This window comes from Cryptomeria japonica, chromosome 3 (genome assembly GCF_030272615.1).
Source record: "Cryptomeria japonica chromosome 3, Sugi_1.0, whole genome shotgun sequence".
In the NCBI taxonomy this organism is placed as follows: domain Eukaryota; kingdom Viridiplantae; phylum Streptophyta; class Pinopsida; order Cupressales; family Cupressaceae; genus Cryptomeria; species Cryptomeria japonica.
Genome location: NC_081407.1, coordinates 100,161,496 through 100,183,804, shown reverse-complemented (window position 1 = coordinate 100,183,804; position 22,309 = coordinate 100,161,496). Strand labels below are relative to the sequence as shown.

Below are 22,309 nucleotides of genomic sequence, written 5' to 3'. Positions count from 1 at the left end.
TTATGGAAATTGATTTAATCTCGAAGATTTGTTGTCGATTGACAATTGGTCAAGAGTGACGCTTATGATAAGAATTAGGATCTAGTGTTTTTAGGCCACAAGCAATAGGCCATCTTGAGCCTTTGCTTAAGTGCTACCTCTGTGGGTAGCAACCACAAAGGAAATGTCTGGGACATTGACCCTAGAAAGGGTTGCGTACCCACTAATCAGTTTACATCAAACCATAGAGTAGAAAATAGAGCTACATACTTTACGCCTTGATCCCGTGTCGAAGCGGGTATGTAGGCAGTCTTGGGACGGAGTTGTCCCTCGTACTCAGGCGTTTGTGGGTGGGGTCTAGGCTTGGTATAGAAGGATTGAATAGAATCATAATTTGAAGATAATTAAAATGGAAAAAGTAATTCAATGCATACTCGGAAGGAATCCCGTATGGATTCGCTTGACTTCCCAAGGCTTTAAGCCAAATTTTGAGGTGGAATTCAAGCTTGTATTATGTTATTTAATTACTCCTAAGGACGACGACCTCGGTGCACTTCTGTTAGAAGAGTGTAGTACTTAGTGAGTGGCTCAGGACCCGAATGGTCCCGATGAGTCTAAGTCTCTAGCTAGAGCACCTCCTATCTCAATTGGATAGATGGCTACCCCGTATGGGTAGATGCCTATCCCGTATTGGATAGATGAAATTTTATGTCTTGTATGGACAAATGCCTAACCCGTATGGTTAGATGCTCATCCCGGATGGATGAATGCCTAATCCAAATGGATGGATGCCCAGAGTATGCGATTGAACAAAACACAATGATTAAATTAAACAAAAAAAAAGAACGGTCAATTTTGTTGAGTTAATTATGGTGGGTCTTTACATTTTTTTATGTTTTTAATATGTATGCAAACATGGATAGACACATAATAAATAATAGGCATGTTACATGTCACAATGTTCATACATCATAATGATCTTTAAAAACTCAATCATGCCCTGATTTACTTATGGTAACAACATTATGATTTCTCTTCACCATTTTCATTTAGAGGTGTCGTGGACTAGCTAGAATATATATGACTCACTAGACCATTGAAATGTAGGATTTAGAGGAGCACAAATAGGGATGGAAAATGTGGAAGGGGTAATTTGAAATAAACTCACTATGTTAGGGAGTTGATCCGAATCCAAGTTCGACTTAAGTTTAGCTTAAGTTGGTTTATCATTAAGAAGATTGAGATCTGGATCAAACTAGTTGACTTGCTCTTAGGGAGGTGGGTTTATGTGATGAAGGTATTTTAAATTAAACACCACTAATAAAAGTGCTTGATGGGCAAAAGAGTTCTATAAGAGATCTATACATGAAATCTTTATGAAGGTATTTATAAGGTATTCAATAAGTTCATGAGGATTCATTAAATTGGGAATTAGATCAATAGTAGATACCATGATTTTGTTATGCTCAATTTGCTCAACGGAGTGAGGTTGTTGAATTTATTTGTTTTGTACAAGTTCTATCAATCCTAGCATCTTGTCTTGCCTTTTTACATCCAAATGATTTGCGAATTTGGTTCCTTTAGGTAAGAGAAAGCTATTGATCTAGTGATAGAACCTAAAGTACCAACTTGTGTGACATTTTGTTGATGATCAAAGAAGAGGTCCTACTAAATATTTGTTTGGAGTTGAGGGGTGATCAACCCTTGATAGTTGTTGTGATTCAATATATTATGTAGTGTATACGATGAAAATATGATGATGAAAACCTATTGTAAATCCATAAAGATCCAACCACAATAATCTAAGTCCTAAATGAAACATCTGCCATACACCAATAGAGATACCTAAGATCACACAAATTCACAAAATAAAGCAATATTACCATTCACATGTCAAGTAGGGTTTCAATCTCCATTGTCTCCTATCTCCATTGATCTTGTTTAATATATTTGCTCTCATATTTTATGTGTGCACAAGAGCTCAACAAAGAACGAATTGTGGTTGATAGTTTGATCACAAGATGGCTTGATTGAGGCAGTCGTTAGGGTTGATGATGATGGAAAGCATCCTCGTATATAGAAGATACTTTAGGAAATGGAGGGATAAGATGAAGAGGATAAATGGTCGACTAAGATTAAAGGGTAGGTAGAAGAAATAATAAAAATAGTGAAGGGGGTAGGTAAGAGAGGATTAAGAGACAAGTGACTTGTGTCATAGAGGAAAAAGCTAATGAATGAATGAATTAAATAAAGATTTATTTAATTAATAAAGGAAGGGGATAATTAAATAAATAAAAGTATTTCTTTAATTTATGAGGACAATTTAGACAAACAAAAATATTTATTTAAATAAGAAAAGGCTTAGAAGAGACTAAATGAATTAATTAAATAAATAAAGATTTATTTAATTAATAGAAGACTTAGGGTAAAATAATTAAATAAATAAAAATATTTATTTAATTAGACATGACAATTTTAGGTGTCTACATGTAGTTGAAGGAAAATGTGTACGAATAAACATTGTTGTTCCATAAGAAGCCTGAAGACAAATCTTTATATTCAATAATGTTTTAATTTCATGCCCCTAGTCATGTGGAGATAATAGAACTTGCAAGGATTATAATCTTTGGGTGTGTGATAGAGATCATATATATTATCATCAAAGGAATTATTTTTTTATGATCTATTGTAGTTTTCTATAAGAGGAATTTCCACAATGTGGATTTCTTGATTTCCCTTATTTGAATATTTATTGAACATTCCAATGCAAGTATCCTTGTTATAATTCTAATTTTTGTTGCCACTAATTTTTGGCTAGAGGAGTTTCCATGATTTTTTCCATCATGGAACTCCTTTTACATTTAAAAAGAATTGGGACAAGGACCTACTATTGTTCTAATTTTGTTTATTGTTTTGTTTTGAATAACCAACCTCCCTTTATTATCATACAATTTTTCTCTTACTATTAATTATAGCTTCATCCATGCGAAGGACACTTTGTAGATATTCCTCATAGGATTTATAGTAGTTTTTAGATCTCACATGTCCCTATTTATAGTATGTAGAAAGTTATTCTCCAAGTTTTGCCTTGGTCCTTCGAATGGGGCATTACATCTAGTATCAAAGCCGAAGTTGCAACACTGCCTCAAAGTACAAAGTTGTGTCACACTTTTGGCCAACATATCATCGCAAGCAATTTAAGTATTTCTAACTAAAAACCAATTTTGGTCAAACATATGAGATGAATTTTAGGTAGGTTAGACGTGTCCACAACTTTGCCAACTAAAATTGTTCACTAAGTGCATATGTAGCACCACTTTGAGGCCAATTTACTAAAAAAATGAAATTATTTGAAAAACTTGTTGTTTCAACAACTCCTCATGTAAAAAATATAAAAATACCCTTTTGTAGATGTATAAATGTAGTTTAAAAAAAAATTATAATAATTAAATTATTATTTATATTTTTATTAAAAGTAGGTTATTAGCAATAAAATATAAGGTTGGTGATCACATAAAGAAAAAAAACTAAAATTTATTAAAAAATATCAAAAAATATGATGCACTATATAAAAGATTTCAAGTCAAGATGGTATGTTTTTTTTTCTATTATAGATAACTTGTTAAGTCAAAAGGCGGTGTCATAAGAAAAAGGTTTATTTTCGATGTAGTTGTGTTGTAACATTTTAATATTCATTTTATAAAATATTTAAAAATCAAAATTGAAAAAAAATCCATGCACTAAGATTTTAAGTTATAAATACACAAAAAATAAAAATAAATTTGCCTTGTAAAGAGTGATGTACCATGTAACTTCATTTTTCAGCTTTTTTATTAGCAAATAATTATATCTTAAATTTTATATAAGTATATTTATTATTACACCGAAGGTGTACCCTATATAAGATAAACCAATTAACTTTGCAGATCAAGGGATGAAAATATTCCTCCAACAATGCAAGATGATTGAATTTCTATGAGCCCTCGATTTTGTAACTGTTTTCATTTGCATCTTTCTATTTCGTCGGCTGTCACCTACCGGCATTGGTGAGCTCCAAAAATGTCGGAATTAATCTGGAGGATGGTGCTAATTGTTCCATTTTTTCTCAGGGACAAGACAGTCGAGTGTGTAGATTTTCCCAACGAGTATTAAGGGCATGGAGAACATGAAGAAAATTTGTGGCAGGCTGCCATTTTTCCGTTCTGACGTTGAGTCCGAACCTCTATTTTGCCATCACAATGTCCAATCTTCATTTTTTGGCCAACGATTTTATTTCCCCTTATTTTGGTTGCATCCATTTTTCAAAGTTTGAGGGTTTTTTTCAGATCCCAAATATTGTGGCAGAACGTGGGCCCAAATTTTGTTGATTATTTTAAGCCACATACGTCTTTCTGGAGAAAATAAATTTCCCCAATTTATTTTACCCAGGCACGAGCTTCCGTTTTATAAATTTAAGGAGACATAATATCTTATCATCTTTCATTTATGTCAAATTCTACTAATTAGAGCCAAAAAAATCATTATCATGAGATACACACTTGTGATGATTGGACGGTGAGATGCTAAAGTGTATGCATCGTGATAATTGTTTATAAATGTTGTTATTATTAGTGCCAACTATCGTAATCTTCTATTTTTGATAAATAAAGCAGCGATAACTAGGGCGCTGACCCTTAACAAAGCTAATAGGATAATTGAAATAAATAGACCAAGCAGGGGTGTAAACCCCAAACAAACAAAGTTAGATAGGCCAAACAAACCCACCTGTCAAACCATCAACAAACCAACCCAACTCAAGAGTGGGGAGAATCCACAACTTGACGAAGGGGGCGCTGGGGAAGGGGGGTAGATTTTCCTTTCCGCCTACGACAAACAACCGTCCAGGCAACACTATCATTAGGAATATTCAAAGACAAATCAGGCAGGGGAGACCCCATAGAGACACTATCAGACTGTTGCAGCAGAACACCAACAGACTGTTGCTGCAGAAACACAACAAACTGCTGCTGAAGAAGAACAAAATTGGCAGGAGAAGAGAGAAGTTGATGATCAAGAGCAACAGATGTAGGAGCCAAGGGGACATAAGAGTCTACACCAGTAGTAACCTCAGCAAAGGCATCATAGCAATAAGGGGCACCTCATCTCGAGAAGATTCAATCGAGATAGAGTCAGAAGCATTAATTGTCAAGTGATCTTCAGTAGCGTCCTTCCACCAAGTAGCAACACCTCTACGGCGGGAGAGAGAGCAGTTTGAAGCTAGGTGGCTTGTTGAGAAGCACCTTTGTCAGGGAAAGGGGAGGCCCTCATAATCCAGCGGTTGAGCCCATGGCTTATCCCCAACCATAAGAACCACATCCCTGGGGAGGGCTAGAGATATGTCAACATCAATTAATAGGTGAGCAAAGCTAGAGTGACCCATGGAGGTCGTGGCATCATCAACCTTCAAGAAACTGCCAATGGAGTTACCGATGGCCTCAAAGCAAGAAGGCTCCCAGAAATGGAGGGGGAGATTAGGGAGGCGGACCCAAACCAGACGAATAGATAGAGATTCAGTAAGGGGGTTGAAGGAAGAAGACCAAGGCTTAATGGAGAGAAAGTGATCCCCCAAGACCACAACTTTCCCAGAAACAAATCACGGTCAAGAGTAGAGGTAAAAAAAGCAATGAAAAAACCTTTAGCACAAGGGAAAAGCTCAATGCCATAAGCAACTAAAGGCATCCAAGAATCACTCACCCAATGATGAAGGTCAAGAAAGGAAGGCCAAAACCCAGCAAATCTGCAGACCAGAGCAATGTGTCGGTAGAAATCGATATTCTCCACATCTTGCTGGCCACAGACCACAACAGGGGAAGTCTTGGCACAAGGAAGAGGACGAACCCCCTTGGAAGGATGGGCAACAGATCTGGCCACACGAGCAAAGCTACGGTTCCTAGCAAAAGAAGGTCTGGGCAGAGCATTAGCAGCTGCAGGAGGGTTGTCAGGAGCATCACCAATATGAGGAGAGTCTCTATTAACCCGAGCATCAGCAGTAGCAACAAGGGCGTCCAAATCCAAAGATGGATCAGGGACACCAGTCGTGGGGTAACCAACACAACCCACCACCAGGGGAGCATCACGCACAGAACACTCAACAGAAAGGAGAGGGGAGGCAATGGTAAAGGGCGCAGAGCAACCCCCACCACTACCCACAACAATGGCATCCCCAACAATTGCACCATTCGCAACGGCAGGGGCACAGGGGCTATTTAAAAATGCCTGGGCGAGAATCACAAACATCTCACGAAGTACCATTTCCATTTTATCGTAATCTTTTGTTATAATTAATGCAAATGTTCTTTTTTCTTAGTAAAAAAAATTGCCTTGGGAATTGCATATGGATGTGAATGTTGAGTTTGGCTTTTGTGCAAATTTCATTTTTCTATCTAGTATTTTTTTTATTTTCCATTGTGGTTTAATGAGGCAAAATAAAAAATTGATTAACAAAAGCTATAATAAAGTTGTAAAGGTTTCATATAAGGCTAATGATTGGTTATAATTGTAAATATGGAAATATAAGATATTCGTTTTAAGTAAAGTTTATTGGAAAATGTTAGCATTAGTATTTGTATTGTTAAAAGGGTAGTGGGCTTATTCAAAATTTGATAGCTTGCTCTTTTTTTTTAATATTTTATCAACACAAGGTGCAATTGCTAGCGATCACACCTTCAAACCCTACGATCTATCATATTAGTTTGAATTGATCATCTGCCAAATGCATTGATCAATTTGTTTTTCTTCCTCTATGCATGCTATTCTCTATATGAATTTACCATAGCAAAATTTGACATCAAATGAAGAGGTTAATAATTATTATTAAGGAAAATCATTAGATTGCAGTGGTCTACCAAGTGCACCAAATACATTTTGTGGACCATTGAAAACTTGATATTCTAGATCTGAAATATGTCACACTTCAACTCCTTCAACCTCGATCTATATGCATGCATATAAAAGATGCCTATCTCCTATATTTTCTTTGCCTTGCAAATAAATGTTGACTTGATTAACCAACATTTATTTAATAATAATTAAAAATTCCTAATTCTATAACAATTTAAAGAAAAACAAGATAATAATCCACCTCTCTCTCTCTCTCTCTCTCTCTCTCTCTCTCTCTCTCTCTCTCTCTATATATATATATATATATATATATATATATATATATATATATATATATATATCCCTCTTGTTCCCTTATCTCTAAATCACTACCAATATCTCCCTTTCTCTTTTCTTATATCTTTTTCTCTCCCTCTCTATTGGCCCCTTGATATCTCTATGTCTACGCTTAATTTTTCTCTCTACTTATCCATCTATCTCCCTCTCCCTCTTCTTCCTCTCTATGTCTCCATCTATCTCTATCACAAGTATCTCACCATCTATATCTCTCCCTCTTCCTCTGTATATCTCTCTCTCAAACTTCCTATTTGTCTCTATCTTTATCTATCCCTCTGTGTCTCTCTATCTCTTTATATATCCATCTCCCTCTTCCCCTCTAACTTTGTATTCATCTCTACCTCTGCCTCTGCCTCTCTCTCTCTCTCTCTCTCTCTCTCTCTCTCTCTCTCTCTCTCTCTCTCTCTCTCTCTCTCTCTCCCCTCCCCTAGACACCTATATCTATCTCTTCGCCTCTCCATCTTTATTTCTCCATATTTGTTTATCCATATCTCCCACTATCTCTAGCTTATTGTTTATCCATCTCTTTTTACCCCTAAATATCTCCCTACCAATCGACTTCATTACAACACTTGAATGCAAACAAATAGACCAAAATTTTCGTTAATTTACTTTCCAAACCTCTTCGGTGTACCCATTGCGCACGAAGGTGCGATTGCTAGTATAATTATTTTTTATTTTTCCAAAAAAAGCAAATATAAAATACAACTAAAAATACACATTTAATTAGTTTACATCATTTTAAATTTCAAAACATAAAGTGGCTAACTATGATTTTTAGTAGTTTTTAGATATCTTGTCGTGTGTCCCTAAAAAGTGGCTAACGTATTTGGCATCCACAAGCTTGAGGATTTCCTTCCTCAAAAAAGTCCTAAACATAGAGAGTGAGGTGTGATGATTGCAAATGAGCATCTAAATGCTTCTAGCTATTGAAATCACTACCTTTACTCAATTTGTATTTCTAATGTTTTTTAATGCATGAATAGAACATGGGGTCCAAAAAACGTCCTTGAAAGCAACCTCCACCATCAAATCTAGCCAATTTACATACATGGGCTAAATTAGTCAAAACTTCTATAGCATTAGAGGGTCCAACTTTTTCTTTGACATCCTTGAAAATTTGCTTGCATTTTTCGTCTTCCTCAAACAATCAATGACTCAAAGAATATAAGAGTACGTTGTACATGTAACAATGGCATTGATGAGTGGATGATGTCTAATATCAATCCACCCATTCGTAATGATAGATTAACCATCCCTTATCAAAACTTGTCTCAACTCCACAATCATTATACTCACCTTGGAATACTCCATTGAGCTACAACTTAGATGGAACAAATATGACTCCAACTTAGGAACTTCCATTTGTTTTTCAGGGTGCTCAACCAACTGAGCTCCTATGTCCTTTTTGGCTAGCCCATCATTGGTCTAGGTGTGGCTTATTTCCAAAAATCCCCTTTATGCTACACTATAGGTGCTTGGGGCTCCTAGCCTAGCTCCAACATATGTTGAGCTACAACTCATATGGACTAGCTAGGACTCAAATCAAGAACCTTTCATTTGTTGCGAGAGTGCTCTACCAATTGAGCTATTGGCCCCCTTTTGGCTAGCCTATTGTCAGTTTGGATGTGGCTTATTTCCAACATACTCCTTATCGAGGAGGGAGGCGCATAACTTATGATCTCCATAGGGAACATATGAAAGACCGATAGTAAGCACATCTTTGAACATTTGTTTAAAATATGGAGAGCTTGCCACATGAAATGGTATGACATTAACATAGAAAAGTTTGACAACACAACTATTAACAAAATCTCATGATTACATGTTAAACATGCTTGCAACACTTGTGTACCTTTTCTTTCCTCTTTGACTCTCAAGCTCAATAGTAGCAATAGCACTAGACAATGACCCATTAGATTGCAACGACCCATTTGCATTCCTTTTTTCTTTGCTCCACCTTCCATGTGCAACCTAGTCACCTTGGCCTTCTCAGCTACTGTTATAGTTTTACATGCTTTCACCCTTTGAGAAGGTATGCCTAAAAGATGAGAATAAATTCTTGTGTAGCTAACCTTATGGTTCTCCTTGCAAATATGACATAACCATACTCTACTCTCCCTTGAATTTTTTCCTAACAACTATGGTTGTTGCAAATTGTAAAAGAGTTTTTTTGGGTTAAAACGATCCCTTTGCGTAATCTTTCAATAGGTTATAAGGGCATTGAAATGGATTATTTGAGACACTTACACTCCTTGAAGAACTTCCACCATGGAATGCTTGTTTAATTTCAATTTCTTGACTCTCACTACCCTCATTGCTATTGATGCTCATTGTTTTGATTTTTTTGGTTGAAAATGTAAATGACAACTACAAGTGCAAACATAAAATAGAAACAAACAAAACAACTGTCTTAAGTATTTAAAATTTTGATTAAAATTAAAAAAATGCGAAAGAATTTGTAAAAGTAAACAAAAAATAATGAACTTACTTCAAATGATGGAGACTTGGTCTTCTTTTGCCCTTTGCTTACTTCTCTTTCCTTTTTTCACTCTGTTTCTCACAATTGTGCTCTTCTTTTTTCTCTTCACACAAATGAGCTCTTCAATGTTGTTTTTAGGTTTAAGTTGTATGCAAAAAGGTCCCTACATCCCTTTATTTTTATTACTTTTGTGCTTCTAAAAAAATGCAAAAAAATAGTCTGAGCATCCCCTAATGTTTCTTGTTCTTTACCACCTCAGGACATTTCCAAAATTTGGCAGATTTTGGAAGATGGTGGGGGAACATTTCCGACCTATCCCCATATCCTTGGGATGTTTCTTGCCAAGGAGGCCCCCAATTTGGCCAAGGACGTGTCCTCAACTTACATAATTTTTTATCAACCATAGAGCTAAGTACATCTAATGGGCTTACTTAATTTTTGTACTTTTTTTTTTTTTCAGTATTGTCTTATCTTTGATAAATATATGTTAATTTATGCTTAGATGTAGATCTAATTTTTACGCTGAGAGGCGTAACACTACAATGGCACTACCCAACTTTTTTATTCGTGTAATATTAATGACTAGATGGTGGATAATTTAAAAATAAGTTAAAGACTAAAATCTAAATTAAAAAGAAAATTTCTATTATTATTTATTATGACTACACGACGAATAATTTAAAAAATAAGTTAAAGACTAAAATCTAAGTTAAAAAGCAATTTTCTATTTATATTATTGATTAAATACAAAAAATATATATTTTTAAATCTGAATTTAAAAGAAACAAATCTAAATTAAAAAACATCTCCCTATTATTATTATTTATTAAATGTAAAAAAAAATTATATTTTCAAATCTAGATTTAAAAGAAACTTCTAATTTAAAAAAATATGTTTTTAAATCTAGATTTAAAAGAAACTTCTATTTATTTTTCATACAAATCATTTCACTAAATTCTAATAAATATTAACCATATGACATTAATTAATCTATGCTAAAGGTAAAGATTTTTTAAATTTGATATCTCTCGAGGTTGTCTACAAAAATCTTATTTATAAAATATAGGCATGCTAGTTATAGAACCTTCCCACCAACAAAAGTGATCATGTAAGGTCTTTTGTTTGGTATTATTTTTCATTTATCAACATTCTAGTTGCCAACTCTTGCAAAAGATAATGGAGGCTTTACTCTCTACTCTTAAAGAATATATCATGATTACTTATTGTAATATATAATTTATTTTTTTGAGATTTTGTTTTTGATTAAGAAAGAAACAAAACAAGGGTGTTGACCCTTTATACAATACCCGCAGGTGGCAAGAGAGAACAAAACAAGTGTGCAAACCCCGAACAAAACAAGGTTGGACAGACCAACTGAAAAACTTGTCAAACCTGCAACAACCCAAAACTCAACTCAAGGATGGGGAGAACACCCAAGCCCTAACAAAGAGGGGTTTGGGGGAGCGGGGAAAAATTCCTCTTCTACCTGCGACAAATCATAGTCCAAACAATACTGTCATTAGGGTCATCAAAAGAAGGATCAATCAGGGAGGACGCCACAAAGTTTCTATTAGCAACAACAACAGGTTGTTGCTACAAAACAACATCAGGAGCAGATTCAACAGGAGCAGATTGGAGCAGCAGAACATGAGCAACATGAGTGGGAGCCTCAAGGACAGAGGAGGCCACAATAGTAGTAGCGAGATGATCGACATAAGCTTCAACAACAATAAGAGGTACAACTTCATCCTAGGAGGAGACATCATCCTTTTGGGAGGAGCCAACATAATCAAAATCAGAAGCATTGACAATCAAGTGATCAGTAGTAGCATCCTTCCACCAAGTAGCATCACCTTTGTGATGTGGAAGAAAACAATCCGAAGCTAAATGACACATTAAGAAGCATTTCCGACAACGAAAGGGGAGACCCCCATATTCCAATGGTTGAGTCCATGGCCTATCCCCAACCATAAGAATCACATCCCCAGGAAAAGGTGAAGAGATGCCAACGTGATATCATCAACTTTCAAGAAATGACCTATAGAGTTACCAATGGCCTCATAACAAGAATGCTCCCAGAAATGAAGGGGAATATTATGAAGGCAAACCCATACCGAACGCACATTAAGTGGTTTAGTAAGAGGGTTAAAAAAAGTTGTCCAGGGCCTGATAAAGAGAGAGTGAACTCCCCAAGCCCACAACTTGCCCAAAACCAAGTCACTATAAGAAGAAGAAGCAATGGAAGTAACGAAAAATCCTTTAGCACAAGGAAGAAGCTCAATGTTACGAGTAACCAAAGGATTCCAGGAATCACTCACCCAATGATGGAGGTCCGAGAGAGAAGGCCAAAACCTAACAAATCTACACACCAACACACATGGTTGGTAGAATCCAATATTATCTACAACATTCTATCTACAAACCACCATAGGGGAGGACTTGGCACAAGGAAGAGGGCGAATCCCCTTGGGGGGATGAGCAACAGATCTAGCCACATGAGAAAAGTTGTGGGTAAGAAGGTTTGGGTGGGACCTTAGCACCCATAACAGGGTCACCAATAGTAGTAGTAGAGGCAAAGGCAACATCATCAATCTACGCATCCACAACATAATCTCCCACAGGAAGGGCACCCGCCAGGGGGGGGGGACCCAACCCACCCACAACCACAAACGCTGATGGCAATACAAAAGCTCCACACCGCGTGGTAATAGTGGCAGCAGTCGGAAGGGACTTGAGCGCACAAGGGCAGACGGAGTAGGGAGGGCAAGAGAGTCATTAGGTAGCGCCATTCAAATTAGGCCGAGTGTGTGGTTTCTTGATGACAAATTTATATTGTGAATGTTTTTTGAAATTTTGTTGCCCCAAGTCTTTTTAGACTTTTAGATGAACCTCACTTATTATCAATTCAAAATATTCTTCTCTGTAATTTTTTTTTAATTACAAATAACTTATATTTCCAAAAGAAGAGATTGAAAAAAGAACATGATACATCAAAGTGATATAAAGCTAATTTAAACTATAATATAACAAATATTTTAAATATATGAAAATTATTATTATTGAAGATAGATAATTAAAGATATAGTATAAAAATCTATTAAAAAATAATCGAACCACATGGTTAGTTCTCCCATTTTCAATATCAAGGCAACAACATCTTATCTTTGATAAGGTGATTAACAAATTAGTAATGTATGGAAATAGATTTTTAAAACCTGAAGGAAAGATGCATATCATAAGCTAACTTGGATTAACAAATTAGTAATGTATGGAAATAGATTTTTAAAACCTCAAGGCAAGATGCATATCACAAGCTAACTTGATTTCTAGTAGTTTGTTGTTGTCTATGGTTATTGTAAGTCTTTTGAGCTAACTAATACATTTCTTGATTTTCTGATGCTACATCATATGTTGCTTTTTAAGGCCAAAATGTATTTTTTCAAAGGTTTCTGAAGATTCGGAAGTTTGACATGCAAGAATAGTGTATGTGGTAAACCAATAATTGAAATTGTAAAGCAGTTGTAATAAACATTATTTAAAAAAAATAATGATTAAAATTTGGCTGAAAGGAAATCTATAAAAGATCATACAAGTTTGCTTACATTCATATCAGACATATATTAAGAAATTATGCAGTTTTTAGAAAGGAAATAGATCATAGTGAATCTCTCGATAGGAAATTATACAGTTTTTAGAAAGAAAATAGATCATAGTGAATCTCTCAATATTAAACTTTTAGCTTCTAAATTTTGTACTAACTCTTTACTGAAAAGAAATTTTTTGTGATGAAAATGAAGAAAGTCTACACTTTTTTATTGGTGAATTTGGAAAAAAAAGACAAAAGTATAGTCAAACTGAACCCTAGAGTACAAGCAATTTATATACATTGCATGACAAACTTTTAATAAAATAGCCTTTCCTACAAAAGTAAAGTCAAAAGGTAAAACTGATACCTATTGATTTAAGGAAAGCTTTCTTGCCCTCATGAGTTCAGTCATCTCTTTTTCCAATCAGATACATTTTATGAGGAAACACTGAAATAAATACTGGACTATCCATTCTTACCAACTCCCCATCTATTCCACATGATATTTTACCTTCCAGAGATTTGAGCCTTGCACAATGTACCTGTATTTTTCATTAACGGAAAGTTTCAGTTGCTTGAACATAATATTCAAATAGAGCACTAAGCTTTATATCAAAGAATATGTGGAGGCAGGAAGATTGATACCTTCATATATTTGACAAAGGGAAGTGAGATGTGCCGACCATATTGCATCAATATTAGAAACCAAAGCAGTTGAATAAGGTTGATCTTTTCTACCAAAAGAAGATCTAGAAAACCATCGTCATGTTTTGCATAAGGAGCAAGGCTCTGTGACTTCAGGCATTGTACTGTTTTACATTGATGGTTGCAAATAATGATCCCAAGAAACAAACCTTCACTTGATTTCCAATTGCTTTTTTTGTTGAAATCACATCCTTGTACTGCTGTTTTTCTTGCGTTGTTGGTTTCCCTTCTACACAAAGCTGAATCACAACTTACTGTTTCTTCCTGTGCTGGGATGTATTCGATCTCACATTCGTAGTATCTCAAATGAAGAATCTTAATCAACCCAGCGATGAAATATCTCAAAGGACCAAACCTCTGGCAATTGAAAGAGATTTCAAGCACTGCATTTTGAGAAAAGTTTCAGTACTTACAATCATATTAGCCTTGTATTTACATGGCATAAGTGTAAATGTTTTTCAAACACCACAGGCTTAATCACAAAACATAGCAAAATAATATAATATTTGTAAAATGATCAAAAATGATTTTGTTATTTCAGGTCAAATATTATTAGATATAAAAATAAATTTATGAAATTTATAAAACATAAAGCTTAACTATAAAGCTAACCACTTCTCTCATTCGTGTCAATCTATTAAGAAGAAGCACCATATTCATGTCAATCTATTAAGAAGAAGCACCATATTCAGAGAGAAGTATCATTTGTTGAGAATGTGAAGTCTGATGGCTACATGATCTTACATGATCTTTCATCTTCTCCCGTCTTTTCATTTGATAGCTGTATATGTTTGTATAAATGGATGTGTAGTGGTCATGTATGATGTATTGGGTATAACAGTTAATACAAGATTTTCCTCTCGTTTTCCATGGATACTTAATTCTGCTATGTTATGTGTTGTTTTCTGTTTGTCTCTATTTTTAATTTAGCTGCTCACTGTTATTTTCTCTGCTCTTTGAATTTAACATCATTCCTTTTCCTTATCATGAAAAATATTTTAAATGTTCAAGAGAAACTTTTAAGAGTAAAGAGCACTATGCTATGAGAAACAAAGGGAAGGATTTGGACATTACAATTGTGGCTCCTGTAGGAAACACACTGGGGTCTCTCATTAAGAACAAGTGGCTAAGCCTATTATTTTTTTTTATTTTTATTTTTTCTATCCTTCAAATTTTTTGAAAAGAGGTAGGATAGTTTTTTTTTGGAGGCTTGGTTTCAAATCTCTATGAATGTTGTTTTAACTTTTGGCTTTTTTTTTTGTTTAGTTCTTGGATCTCTTTTGATTTTAAGGTCCGTTTTGTTGTAAGTTCTGATTTTATGTTGTTTTAAGTTATTTTTTATTGTAAAAGGTTTTAAGATCCTTCAAAATCTTTTTTTAATTCGTAATTTCAATTAAAAGTATTATCTAATAAAAAGTATAAAACTTATCTATGATAATAATCTCAATATACTATCAAATTTCAAACACCATCCCAAAAACTATTGAAAACATTTTATAAATAAAAAACCGCCAATAAATATAATGATTATTATTTTTTTCATCTTTCCATTCATTTTATGAAATTTTACAACATTTATAAATAGAAAACCGCCAATAAATATGTTGATTCTTTTTTCTGTGCATCTTTCCATTAATTTTATGAAAATTTATTGAATATTAAGGTTACAAATGAAAAGGGAATAGTGACCAAGATAATGTTAAAATTCCGCGTTTCTCTGAGTTCCCAGCATGAGAGAATGCAGGGACAGGTTTTCAGGGATGGTTATATATATATAAAATTCTAGTTTCTATTTGGCTCAGAAGTTACGTAGAAACATTCTCTATCGATGATAATTTAACTACTCCCATGATAACTATGATATATATGATAAAAATCAATTAAGATGGTCTGGATTATTGCATAGCAGACCTTTAAATTACAACACAAATGATGGCTTCGTTTCAAGTTTCAAGTTTATCGTGTGCTAGTTTTAAGTTTAATAGGATTAGGGTTTTAAGTTTAATATGGTCTGGGTTATTGCATATGATTGTTCACAGGAGATTCTCTATATGCCGAGAGCTTGTTGCAAAGCCCCTGTAAATATTCCGACCATCAAAAGCATGACAATCAGACAAACATGACTGCTACTCCCGCATTCAAATGCCCATATTTTTGTTTGCTCTCATGATATTTTTCTTTGCCCTATCACGAATTCTTCACCCGCTGCATTCACGGCTTCAAAAAATCCTGAATGCACATTCAAAGTAATGAAAATGCCACAATTCCAACGCAATGTGCAGCGACTAGGGGGCGTCTCTCCTGCGTTTGTGCATCCCATGGAACACTCTTATAAAGCTAAACTAGAGATAACTTTTTTTAAATTGGAACATTGGATAGCAGTTTACAAAGGCGGCACTAAAAGTCAATACTTTAAAAAATTATAGTGAAATTGTTGATAGTAAAATTAGTTGTAGCTTTGATTTTTCAAAAATTTTAGATGGTAAAATTAGTTGTGGCTTTGATTTTTCAAAAATTTTAGTCAATAATATTAATTTTATAACAATTACGTAAAATTGAATTATTTAAAAATTATGAAAAAGTTGTTGATAGATATAATTACTAATTAATTAATATTTAATAAAATAAATTAATAATAAATCAAATCTAATTTTAGTTTTATACATTAAGATAATTAAAAACAAATCAAATAATTTCTGTTTTATAAGGTCTATTTTTTTTTTTTTAGGTAATTCAAATATAATATCTACTTTGCTTTTTTCTTTATACAGTCTACATTGTTTATTGTTAACTACTTCAAATCTAATTTCTGCATTATGCATAGGAACATTGGAATCTAATATCTGCTTTGCTTTTTGTTTATACAATCTATTTTGTTTATTGTTACGTAATTCAAATCTAATTTCTACTTTATATAGTGGGTCTTCTTTGTTTATTATTAGTCTTTATTTTTTCTATCTTTCTTTTGTTTATTTTAGAACAACACCTATCCCATAATAACAAGGGTACAGTGCAATGAAGTAATAAAACTATTTTGTTATAATAGTATAGGATACCAAATAATTAAGCAACATGCTATGTATTGGTAAAGATGTGGGCAAAGTTTGTTGGCATGATTGACATAACTGATGTTGATGGAGAATGTTGATGAACCGATCAAGGACTGTTGGTAATGATATAGTGATGAAGATATTGAGATTATTGGCTTAATGACTTTGATCAGTTATTTGTGTTGTCGTTGATGGCAAACTATATGACAACTATGTTTTTCATGTTTATTTTGTCGTCTAAGTCTTTTTGGTCTACTGGAAATGCCTTACCGATAATGAAGATAGTGAACTGGGAATTAAGACCTTAACTAGTAAACGAGGAAATGTTTTGATTGGTTATGGAGATTGGCAATGAGTCAAGTGTTGAGGTTTGGAACATGTATTTGTATCATTGTAATGTATCTTTGACAGGACCCACATCATGCTTTGATTACTGGAAATCATATTTATGATTTCTATTGTAATTTTTGTGAGGTTTAAGAATCGGTATTCAATTCTTATAACCGGTAATGATTTTGAGTTCGACAGTGTATTACATTATGTTTGTAAGTTGGAAAAATTGTAGGTTTAAAAAGTTTTTGTTGAAGGTAGTGGAGTTTATTTTTGTCAAAAAATTGTAGGTTTAGTTGGGCTTAATGATCTAGATTTTGGGGTTTTTGATTTACTTTTGCACATGTAAGTTTACTTTTCATTTCTACAAGACAATTTACTTTTGCACTTTTACACCAAATTTACTTGCATGTTAGTTTCAATTTCTTTACAATATTCTTCCATCTATATTGAAATTTTACAACTATTTATTTAAATTTATTGACCATTCACTATTGTTTGACCTAGGTCATATTTTTTAACCATTGTGATATAATTGAATTGCTTAGTATTTGAATAAAGCTACTTTTAAATTATTCATACTAATAAAACCCAAATTAATTTCAATATTTGTAAGTTATTAATTTCAACATTTGAAAGTTTTTAACATTTAAAATATATTGTCCCGTTAATAGGCTTGGTAGGGTGAATCCTATTTGCGTCCCACATCAAGGAACAGTCTAGAGTACACTTGAAGCATGATGGGTACAAATCAACTTTGATGGGGCATTGAGAGGTAATCCAGGAACTTCAGGTGTGGGATGTATAACATGTAATGAGGATGCAGAATCGTGGGCAAAGGAACACAACGATTGCCAGATGGTACAAACAATGAAGTAGAGGCGAATGCGACTCTCCTGGCAATTACTTTGGCAGAAAAACTCTCAGTTGCAAAATTAAATCTGGAGGGGGATTCAAAAATTGTAACAGATGCAATTGCCAAAGGGATTTCCCACTATTGGAGAATAAATAAATTAATTCAAATCATTGGAGAAATATAAAAAATTTGCAAGATTTCAAAATCTCGCATATTTGCAAAGAAGGAAATATGGAAGCAAATGATTTATCCAATGTGGGTTGCAAGTTGGACAAGGGAGTAGTGAAGTGGTGGGAGGTAGGCGAGGTACACATGGAGTACAGTGAAACCCAAGGCATTTGTTAACACTTAAAAAAAAAAAATCTTTATGAATTGTGTGTTGGCATGTTTCTTGTCCCACTTCGAGATGTTGCTAGGTTGGCTCTCCTGCACGCATTTAATGCGTGAGGTGGTAGTACGCCGCCATTCTTTGCCTGATCGCATATGTGGTGCATGCTCATGGGATGTGCGGGTGGTGGTACGCACAAAACACTCATTGAATTTACACGAGCAAAGAAGGATGTCCTTGAAATGAGGATGCATTTATGGAAATGCGATGGATATTTTAGACGTGGCTCATTAAAATTAAGGGAAGGTGAGTTGTTATTTTTTCATAGATTTGGAGAAGAATTATTTGGAGAGCAACATAGGGCAAACAATATTCTCTATAGGCGGCTTCCATGGAGGCGAATGTTTCGCTCCATTCTATCAATCACAGTTGGCTTTTTTTGGGAAGGTTTCAGAGAAGCAGTTGGGAGGGATATTTAAGTTTGATAATGACCTGGTTTTTCAAATAATTGAAACCTTACTAGGGGAGGAGTATCTTCTTTTTGAATTTCTGTACCGCACCAACATGGACATCATCTCCATGTTGGTGGCGTGAGGTTTGCAATTTGGGATGGAAGAGGAGGTGGTGTGGGTTGCCAAGGCTTGTGTGTCAGATCATTCACTATGTGGGCTCACGTCTTTGATGGCTTGGGCCGTGGTGGGTTGAGGGTTACAGTGGCCCTTTGGTGAAGGAATAATGCCAATCAACAATAATGTAGGATACATGCCTTTCCTGTTGTGGAGAGATGGAGCAAACCAAGAAGCAAGAACTGAAGAAGCTTGTTTGGGTTGGAAGAACCTAAATGATTACATTTGGGAAAAAGAGGCGGAGCTACGAAAAGACAGGAAACCAAGAAGGATGCAACCAAGAGGACGAACTTCGCACCAAAAGACTACTGGATCAATGGACTAGGCAAGAAAAAGACGAAAATTTGAAAGTTTCATTTCTTTGTTTTTACTTGTTAAAATTTTGAATTATAAACTTTGTATGGGATGGTCACATGTTGTCATTTTCGGGGTATTAATAATTATCTCAGTTGGGTAGTCGGGGTTGATGTAGTTTACTATAAGTGTAAACAGTTGATGGGGTTTATTCCCATTTTGACAGTTTAGTTTTTTGGATACTTAGTCTGTGGGTTAATTCCCATTTCGAGGTATTGTTGATATGTTTGCATAGTTTATGGGTATACTTCCCATTTTGGACTTCTAATAATTGTATCTTTTTATGAAGTATTAATATAATTAAACATATTTACCGATAAAAAAAACCAGCTAAAATATATTAAGATATGTAACTTGAACTATTTTAAAATACATTTATATCAAAACCTTTATGTCTTGGGTCACATTAATTAATAATAAATAAAAATTAATACATAAACTAGTCTTTAAAACCAATCACAGAAATTAATAATAAATAAAATTAATAGGTAAGATAACTCTCAAAATAAATAATCAATAACATTTTTTTATGTATAATCTCTCAAGCATTAAATCATTTTCTACACATAAAATAATCCAAAAACTCATTTTCTAAACAACAATTTAAAAATTAAATTGTTCAACATACTAATGATATCTAAAAAACACATTTCACCTAATACAAAATGATATCTAAAAAGCCATTAATTTTTTTTAAAAATATATAAGTATTTAAGTATTAAAAATAAGTGGAAAAATCATTAATATTTTTCAAACAATTAAAATTCAATTATTTTAGAATTCTTTTAAAAAAATCTTTTTAAAATTAAAATTAAAGATTATTCAATTTAGTCATTTGAGCCAATATTTTAAGGGTAGAAAGCATAAAATGATTTTGCAATTTTTAAAAAAGATTCAAAATAGAAAGTTCTCTCATATAGACTAAAATTTAAGAACCAATTAAATTGAAGGTAATTAATTAATTGTCAATTTTAATTTTTTAATTTATTTTTTATTAACAACTAGTTAAAGAAGGACCCTTGCCAATAGTTCTATGACTATGCCAATAACTAATAAATATTGTTTTATACTTAAAAACAAGTGCCACATAGTGGTTGGGAGTACTTGCCTAATAAAGATATTTGTTGTAATTTTAAATTATTATAATTTTAATTATCGTTATTTTAAAATTATATTGTTTTATCAATACCAAATATTAATAATTATAATATAATATAACCATAATAGTGAAATTTTTTTTTTCTTAAGAACATAATTTTAATTTAATTATAATTATAATAATAAAATTAATCTTAATCTTAATTATTAATTATTAGTTTAAGATAACATACCATTTAAATTAAATTTATGTAATATCAATTATTGATCTTAATAAAATAACTATTAATAATTACTAAAAAACTAAAAAAAAGGCTCACAAGGAGCAAGAGCAAATAAGTAGCGAAAATCTTCGCAAGGTGCAATTCAAGGCTCTCAGACAACTCTGTCAAGCCTTTGTCCAAAGGACAAGCGCGTGGGTATGGGACACCAGCATGACACACTGTCGTCCTGTACGGACGAGGTACAAAGTTTGTACAGAAAGTTCCAAGTGTGATTATAATGCAATAAAATACAAAAAGTAATGAAGCTAAACTAGTAAATGCGATATACAAAATAACCAAGATTAAATGGAAGGAGAAAAGGGAAGAGAATATACAAACAATAGGTCTACGCTATGAAGCCTCCGGCCAAATGAATCTTCTCTAATACAACCAACACACAACCAAGAAGGAAAATGTTGGGGGTTGTGTTTTGGAGTCTACCTCAGTTAGACCCTCGTTTTTGGTGTTCCCACCTCCACGGACAACCTAGATAGATTGATAGAATAAAAGATAAATGCAAGATAAAATAAATGATAGATGATAAATGATAGAAGAGGGATGTCATAAATCCCAAGATGCTCAAAGACGAGATATATAGAATGATAGAAAGATATTACCAAGGAGGCTTGAAAAAGCCAAGAGAGTTGCAAGAGATATCGTGAGAACTTGAGAGTGTTGTAGCAAACTAGAACTATTGTAGCAAGTGAGTGAGAGAGCAAGAGCAAGCTATGAGAGCCGAGAGAGAGAGTCTAAGAGAGGTTGAATAACCAAGAGAGCTTGAATGAAGTGAAAGATGGATTTAAAGAAAGAAGAGGAGGGAAAGAGAGGGTCGCGAACTATCTAGAAGATTTCGAGCCATTTCTACCGACATATGCAGGTGACAAGTGGAAAGGTGCACCTAGAATCGACATCTGAACGTTGAGATGTCGCGGGACATGTGTGGGGCACAGACGTCTGTGCAGTGCGCTAGTGTCCAAATGAATCATGCTCGAAAACAACATGAGACAAGGGAGACATGAGGCTAACTAGACTGATGCCACAAGGGAGCTGCTAGGAAGGGTGTCTTGAGTATCTTGAGAGGGAAAAGGTTGATGCAAGGGTTGAAGTGAGCCTACTCAGGTGCTAGGGGAATGGACACCGAAGTGGTTACAAAAGATGCAGGTCGAATTACAAAGGGGTATGCAATTTGTGACACTACAAAAATTAGTCAAGGATTTTAGAAAAAGACAAAGGTTTGTAAAATATTTAAATAATATCGTCATTGTTCTTAGTGAATGAATGCTAGAGCATGGCAGAATATGCAACACAATTTATAAGATTGTGTCCAAGGCCACTGCTAACAGATTAAAACATGTGCTCAAAAAATTAAAACAAGAAGAGCAAAATAGTTTCATGCCAGACTAAGAAATCACTAACAACATCATACACACTTTAGAA

General features: G+C 34.0%; 1 protein-coding gene across 1 annotated transcript in view; it reads right to left on the bottom strand.

Moving 5' to 3' along the window:
• Nucleotides 1-13,437: 13,437 nt before the first annotated feature.
• LOC131046026 (sphingoid long-chain bases kinase 1) overlaps nucleotides 13,438-22,309 on the bottom strand; it is a 165,244-nt gene continuing 156,372 nt past the window's right edge. The window contains exons 7-8 of the mRNA XM_057979670.2: nucleotides 13,908-14,350; nucleotides 13,438-13,804 (exon numbers count right to left, since the gene is read on the bottom strand). Coding sequence (XP_057835653.2) covers nucleotides 13,667-13,804; nucleotides 13,908-14,350 — 581 coding nt within the window. The 3' untranslated portion in view covers nucleotides 13,438-13,666. The remainder of the gene's footprint in view (nucleotides 13,805-13,907; nucleotides 14,351-22,309) is intronic.